At 35.5% G+C, this 14,660-nt stretch overlaps 1 protein-coding gene across 8 annotated transcripts in view; it reads right to left on the minus strand.

Moving 5' to 3' along the window:
* The window catches only part of LOC121318441 (ankyrin repeat and sterile alpha motif domain-containing protein 1B-like), a 220,716-nt gene that overhangs the window by 44,212 nt on the left and 161,844 nt on the right, over positions 1-14,660 (minus strand). For all 8 annotated transcript variants that reach the window (XM_041255122.1, XM_041255118.1, XM_041255117.1 and 5 more), the window contains one exon: positions 331-941. In XM_041255122.1, the coding sequence (XP_041111056.1) occupies positions 331-941 (611 nt within the window). The remainder of the gene's footprint in view (positions 1-330; positions 942-14,660) is intronic.

Consider the following 14,660-nt stretch of genomic DNA (forward strand, 5'->3'; position numbering starts at 1 on the left):
CTTTAGACCCCATCTGTACCTGCATATATAAAGACAGGTGGTGAAAGTAGCACATGACATTTTTTTATGGTATGTCCATAGAGTACAGTGATGTACCAAATATGAATAGAATATTATCTAAAAACAAAAACAAAAAAGTCACAAGAAAGCCACATACCAACTACATTAGGTTGGTGAGCATCTGCAAATCTGTATCTCAAATTGCTTGTAAAATATGAGGTGATGCTGAATGCCGTGTCTGATGTTTGAAAATATGCGAAATGATTGTTGCTAAAGTAGCTAACTCTGCTCGACACTTACTATGGATTCTGTTATTTTTAACACACTTACTTCTTCCCATTCTGCAGTGAAAGAAGGAGTTCTCTCCAGCAGCTTTCCGGGGTTAGGTTTGTTTGTTGCAGACTCACACCGACTGTTCCTCGTTTCCTCCTCGATAGGAGAGCAGGAGATGAGATTGGAGTCTGACTTGGAAATGTTTCTGGTGAGCTGCAGGTCCAAGATGCTTTTGGGAACAGACCGCATCCTTCCTAAAGTGCAAGCGCGATCCTCAAACCCTCCAGAAGCGTTGCTTACCCACTGATCCCCGTTCCTCACATTCCTGGTGGTCACAAACGTGCCGCAACCAGTCTGGTTGACTTTTGTGTGGAAAATAGTTCTATAAACGACCTGTGGTTTGCACTCTTTGGTGCCCTTCAGTGCGGATGCATTGCTGCTAGTTTGTAGGAAGTGGGCACCGTACTCCGCTGTCTGCAGTAGATTTGTGTTCTGACTGCTCCTTGGCTCTGGTGCGCTGTATTTTCTCACTTTACTGTACAGCTGGTAGGGATTTTCTGGAGACTCACAAGCAGGGGAAGACCCGTGCAGAAGGCCTGCGAACTGCTCAGGGATGTGACCCTCTAGAAGCTCCTGTTCGGCTGGGGCTTCTCTCTGACACAGAATCTCTGAAAGTTAACAAAAGGCAAAAAAAAAAAAAAAAAAAAAGATTAGCCCCGCTGTCGAGCATCTGAAGTAAATTATCAAAAGAAAAAAAAAAAAAAGTCAATCTGCATGCTTTCCAGAGAGAAGGCATTTTAAGTAGCGGATCCTATCCGGCATTCACAATGGGAAAAAGCTATCTGACCCACTTTGTGTGACATGTTTGCTTTTATGTTTGGCTATTGGCTATATGAACTGAAATAATGCTAAAATGGACAAACACTCAAGTCCTGCCATATTTGAGTGCAATAGACTTTCACTAAAATAAAAAATGAAAGCATGAGCAATTGACATAGCCTTTGGATACAAAAGCTTAACCAAGTTATGAAGTGTACAATATATTTTACAAATAAAAGCATTCAAGATTTAATTAGGTTGATGCCCTAATTTAACCAATGCATATCTGAAGCACAATCAATCAATTAATCATTACAAAAGGCCGGAATGGCATAATAACCAATTAAAATCCTTGTACAGTCAAGTCTCATTAAGATGAATTCGTAAATCCATTTCCTGATACTAGAAACCCAACTACATTTTCTGTGGTCGCTTATTGTAAATTACTTCTTATAATACAAATTTACTTAACACAAATGTTTTGTTTGTGAGAATTATTTTGGAGCCCCCCCTCCCCAGGGAAAAAAGATGTAATTGAAAATTGATTTCACTGTTACTGTTGTTAAATGAAAAGTGACAGTATGTAACCCGAGCTTTAGACTATGATAATAAGAACTACTATATATAAAACTACTGTTTTGAACCTTTCCCCTTACTAATTCAGTATAATTACTCTACACTGATGACATGTGTCTTGTGACAAGTACTCTAAATGCGATGAAACTACTCGGAACAGCCCTTTAGTATTAATACGGATACATTATGCCTATTGTATACATTATTCTATATAAAGATATATTTGTAATAAATGAAATTAATATATATATATATATATTATATATATATATATATATATATATAATATTATAATATATATATATAATCACGAAAGACTTCCTGCTTTCTGATGATAGCGGACTAAAAATACACATGGCTGAGCCAAATCCTTTGAATTGATATGGCATTGTAAAAATAAATATTTGAAAAACATGTCATTTCATTTAATATAAACTAATTGCTGGCAATATAAAACTACATTTGAACGCACTGGCACAAACTTGTGTCAAGAACATTATTCACTTAAAATGTTAAATCATGTAATGCAATTTTGATTATCTCTGCACATTCCACTATCTTGATTTCAAATTTCAAATCAATTGATAATCTGCCATATCATGTGGCAAGAAAAATGCTGTATTGTGCGACAAAAAGGAGACAACCGTCTGTTGTCTAAACTGACACTTACAATAACGGCAAATTCAGCAAAGCATAACAAAACAAAATATAACTAAGAGGAAGACTTAATTATCTGAAGATGCATAAAGCATCTTGCAGTACTTATAAACAAAATGTGTCAAAATCTTATAACGTTTCTGCTTGACCTGTAACTATTACTGACAATAAAAAAACATATTTGTAAATAGTATATTGTGGTACAAACTTGGACTGCCACGTTTTATTACCCCTTTGCAATGGTGCGTAGGAGTTGGCTACAGTACATTTGTCTTCAAATAACTCCCACAGCAAAATAAAATCACTAAGTATAAGCTATTGTGTACATGTGAGTGATGAATGTTTCATCTGGTAAGAAATATCAAGATAAATAATTGGAGATAGCTGCAAAGGACATCTCATCATTTTTTTTTTTTTTTTTTTTTTTACTTTAGCGTTTGAAAATATTGTATCCCAACATTAAAATCTACCACAAACCCCCATCCTTCTGGATGAAAGTGAGACATCATCTAAAACAAGTAATATTGTAGATTTACAATATTACACACTCATACTGTACATATCTGTCACACAATAAAATGATTACTTAAGAATAATGTGATTAGCAGATTAGCTTGGCACAATGAACATTCAATAGGTTCTGCAAATATGTTGTCTATACAATAGGTGGGCTTTTTAATGGATGTTTGAACGAATTACATTTTATTTATTTTCTTCCGAAACTGGTCTTTTAACATGTGTAGTCCTAGCATTTATTTGTTTGCTTGCCACCCAAAAAAGGTTTCATATTTCAATGGCTGGCTGGGACTTCACGACTCACACATGATCAAGTTGATGGAGGCATTTTACCACCTTCTGAGTACTTAGTGAAGCTATGGTATAAATACTTTGCAGCTGTTGTTCAAGCCTTATGTTCACATGTTAAAACTTGGTTTGATCTATAAAGAATCAGATTTACACCTCAGTGTACAACTGGTTCGAGGAACATCTGTTGTGAACAAATAGTTACTATCACTATCATTTTATCTACTTTCAGTATACAGTGTACATACCGATTGTCATTATCACCAATTTACCTTCTTACATTTATTTAAAATATCAAAACCCATTGAGGCGAATTCACCTCATTTTCAAGGTTGTTCCACAAATACATGTACAGGTACAGCACCTATACAAAGATAGTTTAAATGATCTTCTAAACACCCACTGTCCTCAGACATGTTAATTCTTTCAACGAATTACCCCCTGTAGCCAGCAACAGGCATACTGGTTGCCAAGGAAACCCTGGTAATGTTTCCTAATTGGCTTACCAAAGCTTTTAGACCATAATTATTTTTGTATACCATAAAAAACAAAACAATTCAAAGACAGGCCCAACTACAGCAAGATACACAATGTAACAGAAGGGAAGCACACTAGAAGCTATTCCCTAGGACAACTGCAGCAGCTGGACAAACATGCCTGCCGGTCAATCTAAAAGCCAAGGAGTCATTTTTTAGATAATTGCTAACTGATTAGCCCTCTGCCATTTATCTGACTGGAACCTATGTAAAAAAAGGCAGTTACAAATGACCCTATACACAGAAAGAATAACAATTCAAACCCATTTTATATCTTTAATGAGAAAATTGGCCAATATATATTCATGCTCTGTGAACTGATATGCTGATGGGTGGCTGTTGTATTTGCTTTGAAAAAGAACAGGATGCTATTTGAAACCCATGAAGGTCAAAGTCCGTAGCATAACAAAACTTAAAACACACAAAAGCGCACATACATACAGTGGTTTGCAGAAGTATTTGCCCCCCTGTAAAGTTTTCACATTTTGTTGGAACCTGAGCATACTCCACAACGTTTTCAAATTAGATTTTACACGTAGAATATAAATAAGTAAGATTTACAGAGAAAAACTGATTAATCTCAGTTGAATAAGTATTCAACCCCTTTGCTACTGCAGCCCTAAATCAGCTCAGGTGCAAATGATTTGTTTGAAAGGTCACAAAATTAGTGAAATGGTTTCAGCCTGTGTGCACTCAAAGTGGTTTAACTTGTAGATAATTTCCCTTAGGTATGTAAAGACCTTCAATTTACAACTCACATAGTGATCCAACAAAGCAACCATGAAGACCAAGCAGCTTTCAAAACAAATCAGGGATAAAGTGGTAGAGAGGCACAGACCAGGAAAAGGGTACAAGAAAATTTGAAAAGGTGCTGATTAGCCCTCTCAGCACAGTGAAGTCCATCATTAAATGGATGACGCATCATACCACCCAGACACTACACAGATCAGGTCACCCTCCCAAACTGAGCAGGGCAAGCAGGAAACTGGTTTGGGATGTCACTCTGAAGCCAACAATGACCTTCAGGGATCTGCAAAGTTCTGTGTCTGAGATGGGAGTCAGTGTTCACACATCAACAATAAGCCGACCCCTACACAAAGCTGGCCAGGGGAGAATGGATGGTGCAAAGTACAGGCAAATCCTTGAGGAAAACCTGTTTGAGTCAGCCAAGACTCTGAAACTGGGGAGAAAATTCACAGTTCAGCAGGACAATGACCTGAAGCACAAAGCCAAAGCCACACTGGAGTGGTTGAACAATAATTAATGTTTTTGAGTGGCCCAGTCAAAGTCCTGACTTGAATCCAATCGAAAACGAATGGCAAGACTTGAAGATTGCAGTCCATCGACGACCCCCACAAACTTATCAGAACTGCAGCAATTTTCCCATGAAGAATGGGCAAAAATGTCACCATCCTACTGTGCAAAGCTAGTAGAGACCTATCCAAAAAAATGCATAAACAGGTGCTTCTACCAAGTACTGACTTAAGGTGCTGAATACTTATGCAACCAGTAAATTTCATTTTGTAAATTTTCTTTGCCTCCTTGTATAACAATGTTCAGTTTAACCATTACTGCTGTGAATAAAAAAACTTTGTTTGAAAAACTGTGCATACATTATTTGTAATTCAACAAAATGTGACTTATTGGTAGGGAATACTTCTGCAAACCATTGCGTGTGTGTGTGTGTGTGTGTGTGTGTGTGTGTGTGTGTGTATATATATATATATATATATATATATATATATATATATATATATATACACACACACACACACACATACAGTACCAGTCAAAAGTTTGAGTACACTTGCTGGAAACTAGGTATTGATAACACTATGTAACACAATTTTTGTTCCTGGGTAGTAAGTGTTATTTCCTAGTTGCTTATGCCTCAAAAGTATAGAAAATGGCTATTATTCCCCACAAACTTTGCTTTTGTGACCAGGACAGTGATATTTCAAAATATCACTATTTCCAATGGGAAAATGGGCAAATGTGTGTATTTTCGTTCACATAAAGTCAGAAAAAAACAACATATGAATCCAAATTAACATGTATTTATACTAAAGTAATACAAAGATGACTACAAAAGATTTAGAAGTGAGTAGTTTTTCGAGATTTACAATTATACTGTATTTACATACTTTATACTTTAGAAGTGAGTAGTTTTTCGAGATTTACAATTATACTGTGTTTACAGTATAGATTTTGAGGCACAAGCAATTAGGAAATAACACTTACTATCCAGGAACAAAAAAAATTATAATTTTTGTTACACAGTGTAATGTGTTACGTTGTATACATTTCTGTAAATACTTGAAAATGAAAACACATGTTACAATATACAAAACAAAACATAAGGACTATCAAAGCAGTGTTCAAGAAAATTGAAAATTGTCTCTAAATCTTGGATTCAAAATAGCCACCCTTTGCCTTAATAACAGCCTCACAAACGAGGCATTCAGTTAACAGGTTTCAGCAGGAAATCACTCGACATGTCTTCCCAGCTCTTCTGCAGCAATTCCCAGAGATGTAGGGCACTTGTGGGGGTAGCTTTGCTTTGACTCTTCTGTCCAGTTCGTCCCATACAAGTTCTATGGGATTGAGGTCTGGAGACTGGGCAGGCCAGGTCATTAGATTGAGTTGTCCTTCACTTTCCTTCTTTGCCAGATATTGCTTGCACAACCTTGAGGTGTGTTTTGGGTCATTATCTTGCTGAAGAATGAAGGACTGCCCAACTAGCCGTAATCCTGATGGAATGGCATGCCTCTGAAGTATGCTATGAGTGTGCACACTCAGACAAGAGGAACATAAATTCAAAAAAAGTTTAAATGGACAATAGCGAAGGCATAGAGTAATAAACAGATTTTTAAAAATCTTCATGACTGCACCTCTAATCCCACTCTCAATCCCTCCCACTCTAGCATAATCTGCAGAAATAACACTGCTATTCTCCTCTGCTCAGCTTTAGCTTTTAACACTGAGGCCTACACCTCCAATCTTCCCTAACAAAATTATCCAAACTCCCATTCAGACAAGTCTGCAATCCACCCCCTACAAACTTTAAAATAAATAAACTCCTACACTCAATCCCAGTTTGCGCCCTCCTTAAACAAAACACATATTCCTCAGCCTGAAACGACATACTGTGTACAGTAAATACATATTAGCTTTATCACCAAAAAAAAAAAAAGGAACATTAAGTAATGAATCCCAGACATTTTACTGAGGTGGAAGATTAAATTCAAAATTAAATTCTTAAATGCAGCATCAGCAGTCTGTAGTTAATTCTCAGAACACCATTTATGTCAGTACTGTAATTGAAGGCTGTCAAAAAAAACAGGAAGAAATATTTTCCACAATTTTGCTTGGCTATGCATGTCAAAGTTATTATAATTTTTTTTCCTCCCACAGCATTATACAATTTTAATAGGTTAAAAACAAAAAACCTGTTCATAGGTTATAAAAAAAAAAAAAAAAAAAGATTGTTCTGTTGCAAAAACTTTTTGCTCACTGTGTACGGAAGGAAACACATCCAGGAGGTACAGAAAAGAGACAGACCGTGTGTTTAAGTATGACATCATTCGTTAGTGTCAACAAACCTGTATGGATTCACTCGGTGACTCAACTCATCTGAGAGTCGTCTCTGAAATACAGCTACTGTCTGGAACCAAGATATATATATATATATATATATATATATATATATATATATATCTAATATATTATTATATATAATATATAAAAAAAAAAAAATGATACAATAGTATGGAAAGATTTTTCATACCTTTCTAAGTCAAAAAAAGTAAGTCAGTCTATTCATTCAATCAGATATCCTTGTTTCTGCCAGGAACAGATAGGATGTTAAACATGTTGTGTACAAATCCTACAATTTTTACAAACATGTTTTGGAGGAAAAATATTGTAATAATAACAATATATATATATATATATATAATATATATATATATATATATATATATATTATATATAAGTGTCTTCTCCAATCTATTCATTTTCTGAAACAAAATCTCAAATCAACATCTCTCAATCAAGGTAAAAGGTGGTACAGAACTTTGAGAAACTCTCATTACTGTACTAAAAACACAGAAACTCACAAAAGTTTGCCTTTTCTGCTTAAAAAACAAAACTAAATATAATGTCAAATCTGAAAGTCACATCTAAGATGTGGGGAAAAAACCTTGCTCATCAGCAATAATATAAATATTTATGAGCTACAAAAGAGCCAAATCAGGCTTGCCACCTCTTTCTCTCTCAAAGAACTCACAAGAATACATTATTCAGTTATTGATGGTAAAATGATGTTAAAGCCAACATTCTTGACTTGTAAAAAGGCATTTGATACTGTCAGCAATGTCCTTCTGTGTGACACGGTACTGGCCTTTGAATGAATTCCCTCAGCTATCACTTTGTTCTCAATCTGATAAGAACCAAGCCAAACTGTGGTACTGTGTGATACAGCTTGAGTAACTCCCAGGCTTGTAATGATCAAGCCTCACATATTCCGAGGCTGCCACATAGCAGTTTATTGAGCAACATCCACGAGGTTACCAACCACGTGCTGGACTGCACCAACTCACTGGGGAGGCCGTTTTTGGTCTAAAGTATACTAATAGGGTCTTGTTTTACGAAATGTGCAGCAATTTTGAAATATAAGACATGAAATGCATTTTGAAAGGGATTATAAATTACATACTGTATAGGGGATTATAGGATGTCCACCCACAAAAGAAATTCTAATTAACCATTTCAAGAGATATATATATATAAAACAGTACGCTGTGCACAAAATACACTTCATATTTGGTACATACAATAATTGCATCAACAGGAGGGGACCTGGAATAGGCAATTTAGAAAATAGCAAGTCACTGCACGTGTAGGCTTCTCATGTGAGAAATTCAGGCTTACTCTGGCTCTGCTGTCCACACATACTGTACTGTAGAGGAAAGCATACATCTTTTTCAAAGTTTTTGCTTCAGTCCATTTTAGTGATTAGAAGCAACACTTCTGGTAGACAAATTGTAGTGTGTATTCACCTATGCGGTAATTACATTGTTAAATGCTCATGTTACATTTAAAACAAGGCCATTTAATAGAACATACACTGATAAAGGGCATTTCAATTGGATGCCTTATGGGGTCTGGTAATAAGCAAGCTGACCATTTTCTGCTTCTATTTTAGTTACATCAATCAGGACACTAAATGCTATGGCAATCTGCTACAGCGGCTTGCTCGAGTGTATTGTCTTCTTCAGTTTCTGAAGTGCATGCTTCTGAGCTTTTTGCCAATTAACAGTATGTTTATGGCAGACCAAATGGTAGAGCATTTATTTACACATTCAACAGGTACAATAATATGACAGACAATCACGGTTCTGCGCGGCATGCAAGGCATTTTGCCGGCTGTATCGCTGCCAGTGCTTTCATGGTGATGGCACAGATCAGCGCGGGACGATACCGCTAGTCCTGTGGTCCGCTCAAATCAAAACCAGAGCGTTGTGACTTTTTTTTTTTATTATTTCTGTAGTTCACTACTATTTTTACTAAATAACTGGCTGTAAAAGGATATATTTTTCTACCACGCCCTATAGAATTAAAAACGTTATGTTGACATACTGAAATTACATATTGCCTTGTAGTTTTCCAAAAACTGAAAAATGTGACGTTTCAACATCTAACATGAAATACTGTTCTACTATTGTAGATTTTTGAGAAACCACTTTGCAGTTTCTTAAATTGCATGATGTTAAATAAAACATCCAAATTATGTTCATATAGTATTTATTTATTTATTTATTTAAAATCATGTCTGCATCCTAATATTCTACTAGGTCAGGGTGTTTCATCGGGGGGTTCCTCTAAGGGTCATAGGGGATAGGCAGGACAACTCAGAAATACACAAATAAAAATGAAATTAAGAGAAAATAATGATATTGAATTTTTTAACGGTATTATATATTCCCTAAACCATGACTCTTTAATCTTTGTTTAGCAGCTCAAAGTTAACCGCTAATGGGGGGTGGGGGGGGACCCCACACATTATTACGTCCACTCTACCTGTATGCATGCGCGATTTCAATTGCATGGATTTCCACTCTGATATAGGTGAATGATGTGTCTGGCGATTATGGCTATTGAGAGTTGTCTGTGCTGCTCACAGTGTTTTTTAGAAGTATAAATGCTCTGGTAAACAAACAGTCATCACAATACTCATACTTTCACGGTTTTTGTTTATTGCCGCAGCTGCATTTTATTAACAGCAATAGCGGCTGGTTGAATATGTGTTCGGAGTTCTTACTTGCAATTGAAAAACGAAGGAAAACACAAAAATCATAAAGTGCAAAGCAACATAAAGTTATAGAGTCCCTTTGGATCATTTTTAGTTAGTAATTAATTGTATTTTTATCTTGAGGTTAATGTTTTTGATAAAGTAAACATTTTAAATGGCATACATAATTATGCTGAAGTGGGAAGTAAATAGTAACGTGATAAACATTTACACAGCAGACTATTTTGTATTATTTATAATGACTTTACCCAATAGATAGCGAAAGATTCCTAAATGTTTTGCATCCAAGTTTTAAGAATGAAGCCTACTGTTTTGTTTTCTGTTCCAGATTGTTGCGTAAAATGATGTATTAAATAAACGGGAGAAAAAAATAAATCTGTTAACCAAATTATTCTGCCTCTTATTACAACTGAGGTGCCATTAAGTGAGCAAAAATTGTAAAGGGTACTTTAGCTGAAACCTCCAGACAGAAGTGGTACAGTTTCAATAAAAGGTTGAAAACCCCTGTACTAGGTGATGCAAAACTTTTGGCCATATATGTAAATTACATTCTGGTATTGACAACTACTGACCAGCGCAGTGCATACCGCTCCTGTGTGCCCAGGTGCAGACTAGCGGATATCGAACCGTGAAAATGCCCGGCGGTCTCGGGCTTTAGGCGATTTGTTCATACATTTTCTCTAATTCCATGTCACTCAAGTTCCCATGATCACAATTGTGACTTCATGTCTTTACAATATAGCATGGGATTGTCAGCCACCAAGATCTGGTCATTCAAACCATCATATCAGGATATTATACTATTTGCTGCAGCCCCTAATTGGTAGAACAGCTCTCAAAGCTTTTTACATTTTAAGCCTTAGAAACTGCTTGCGACTAAAGGTGTCTCACAATGGTTAATTTATCAGGCACTGACATGCTGTAAATGAAACATATTTTGCTGTTAGGTGGTGGTACCCTATGAGGAACACAGGGAAAAATTGAGTTAATCTACAAACTTCAGTATTATTTCTCTAAACAGCTTTACAGAAACTGCTTTCCTCTATATTCAAAGGCCTCTTTTTTAGGATCTCTAACCCATTAACAGGTATTTGTTTGGAAGGTGAATAATCCCAACTTTAAACACTCACAAGACATTAATGTCTTTAGTCTTACAATTTTCTGTTTCTTTTTAGTAGAGTAGTACAGTTTGGAAGAGAGAGTACAGTACTAAGACTGTCTTAGTGCTGTTTAATAACAATTCCTTCTTTATCTGTCTAAAAATTGCTACATATTAATGCAGCATTTTAATATTAAAGAAGCAATTCAGATGTAATGAGTAAGCATGCAGTGTTAGACGATAAAGCTGGCTTTTAAAAGCATACCTCCAATATTAATCATAAGTAAAAAAAAAAAAAAATGTTAATGTCAAAATCTTTATTTTCCACATAAGGACTAACTACAGTAGGATTCTAATATGATGTGTGCAGATGAATAGTCCTCCCACCCAGCCTCTCCACCTCAACACCCTGCCTCCTCAACAAACAAATCCCACAGCAAATCAGACCTGCCAATATTTCAGCTTGCTTTCTTTCTCTCCTTTTCGCTTTTTTTTTGTTTGCACATACAAGCTTACCTTCTTTTTCTTAAATCTATTCATAAATACAGGCTGTATGACTGATGCAGGGGTTTGTCAAAAATGCAGACTATAAAATATTAAGGCTCAATCAACCCTCCCAAACGTACATGGCTTCTTGTTAGCCTTGGGAAGGCCAGATGACTCAGTGCAGTTTTGAAATGACTACACTTTTTTTTCCTATCTTTGAGCCCTTGATTTAAAATATATTTAAAACCCTTCATTTGAAACATTTCTCTTTCTTGCCTTTCAGGTCTAAATACCTACTCATAAAAATTGATAAAGGCTAAAGCTGAAATCACAACGTTTCTGTCCCTAGAAAAATACCATGACCCACACTCAGTAAGCATTTACTCTGTTTGCACTTGTTTTTTTTTTTTAAAAGGAAAAACACACTTGTAATGATACAAATCTAGCAAAATATAACACAGGTATACTTCAGGGCAATGACATTAACACACTTAATTATTTATTTAGAGTTTTGGAACTATTTTTTCCTCACAGTAAGAAAACAATGTGTTAAATGCAGCACTGCAGTAAATACTTTGTGAACTGGGTCCTTTGTGTATTGCTGTGATGCCATTTAGACTCATTAAATACAAGCTGCACTTACTCTCTGCCAGAGTCTGGGGACTTGGAATGTTCAATTTGCACTTATCTGTTAGGCACTATTTCCAAGAGATAAACTTTTAGCATTCCTGCATTCCAGAAGTTGTGATCCTGCAATAATCTACAATTCACCACATGTATTTATATGCCAAGAAAAAAATTACCAAATTAAAAACTGAAGCATAACATGCTATTAAGAAAGGAAATCAATGGCTTAGCTGCATTCCTAGTCTCCCTTGATTTCACATGCATAATGTCTCTAATAACAACATGGCTGTTTTCTAACAGTTTAAACCTGTTTGAAATTGAATATCATGCATCTAATAATGCATCTAATAATATTATGCATCCAAAGACTTGGGCATTAATAGAACAATAAAAGTGCCATGTGTATTACAAATCTAAATCAAAAACATTCTTTGAAATGACTTAAATTCTAGTAAACATAAAGGGAAAAAACTGCTGAATTTATCCTGAAATCATGTGAATCACTATAATTTAACACAGGTGGAGGCCACTTAACTTGGTGTGTGATTTTGAAGGCGAATGGTTACACCTGAGTTAATTTAGGATTGCTATTGCAACAGCCAAGCTATTTCAGTTTTTATTTTTAATTAATTTTCTACAAATTTCCAGAATATTTTTTTCACTTGGACATTGTGGAGTAGGATGTGTAGATAATTTTTTTTTTTTTTTTTTTTTTTTTTTTTTTATGCATTTTAATTCCAGGCTATAAGGCAACAAAAGGTGAACATTTTGAAAGGGGGTGTAGACTTTTTGTAGGCATGTGTGTGTGTGTGTGTGTGTGTGTGTGTGTGTGTATATATATATATATATATATATATATATATATATATATATATATATATATATACACACACACAAAACAATTTTCTTATGACGACCAGCACTTCTGGTAAGCTACTTAAAGCATTGAAAAAATATGAATTATGTATGATATTTAAATGTAATGCGTAACAAATATGCATAGCAATTTTGCTGCACATCTTGAGTTTGCATGCTGTCAAGCTTTTTATACTTCTTTGGTTCCAAGCGACTCAATGGTCGATTGTGAATATACTACAAGTGGTAGTTTTTGTTTTTATTTCAAGACCAAGTTTTTTGTATAGTAGTTCAAAGTAACATTAAAGTTAAAATGCATTAACTTCAGCCTTGCATACCCCATAAGTTAACATTAAAAAATGTACATTATTTCTTGAAAGTACATATGACTTCAAGGTAATGTTACATTTTACTCCCAAAATACACTTTAGTCACATAGTGTCCAGATTAAAGAGAAAACTACTCAATTACCATTATTTGGAGCGCTGGTGACGACAGTAAGAATAACGACCACCAGGGCTCTCCAGAACATTTTCCCACTGAGGGCCCCCAAGAGCCTTGGACCATACTCTCTCCCCAATTGATTTTAAAGTCTCATTGAAGGAAGCAGTTACGAAGAACACACAATTAAAAAAGACACAACTTTCTTTGTGACCTTGTATATATGGCAGTGTTACTCCTCAATGGTTTTGCTTTGTCTAGTCCTTCGAAGAAACAAAACTGTATTGAGAGTTATGGTCTCCTGACACCCACCAATTTATCTTTTTACAGAGCTAACAGGAACTTTTTCTAATCACCTGCCTGCTTCTTGCTTCTATCCTTGCTTACAAACATGCCAGATGGCTCTGTGCACCCATGGATAATAAGAACCAGTATATATCCTTCATCATCTCTCTTGTGTGTCTGTAGCTTCAATGAACTGTTTTGATAAATGGGATGATTCTACACTATGCCCAAATAGTATGTATTAACTTAAGCAGTGTATCTGATACACAGGAGGATTTGCTCCTTTACAAAATGATTTGTTATCCAGAGATCTACATTCAGCATCATAATTTGAAATGAAAAAGAGCCAGCTTAATTGTATCCCTATTAACATTTTTTTTGTTTCCTGTTAGTTTGTAAAGGGTTTTTCATCGAGATCTGAGAGAATAAACCTGTATCGTAGACAAAAACAGACAGAAGCAGTGGACTACAGAAAACAAAAAAGAAGCAGTCAATATTTCCCCGTATGTCTGATGCATTGAATACTACCAGACAGCCTCTTACACAGCACTTACTGTAGGAATCTCAAGTAGGTTTGCTTTACAGTATGTTACTTCAGGCAATTCCACGTTTACTGCACCACTATCTTGCATTAAATCAAAACATCCTTTCTCTGAACATTTAACTCATAGCGCTTCATCAGAATACCTCCTCTTCTGTTGACAATTGAAAATGTTTTGTCTCTTAAGGGTTAAGCTGAAAAAAGGCCCTTTGCCTTTCTGTAATGAGCCCTAAATGTTTACATAAGAATCCAAAATACACTACACATGCATATGATTCTGTAGCAAAATCATTACAGAGCACATCTTGTTATGCACCAACAATTTGCCTCCTGTGTCATTTTGAATGC

Source organism: Polyodon spathula, chromosome 7, assembly GCF_017654505.1.
Source record: "Polyodon spathula isolate WHYD16114869_AA chromosome 7, ASM1765450v1, whole genome shotgun sequence".
Lineage (NCBI taxonomy): Eukaryota > Metazoa > Chordata > Actinopteri > Acipenseriformes > Polyodontidae > Polyodon > Polyodon spathula.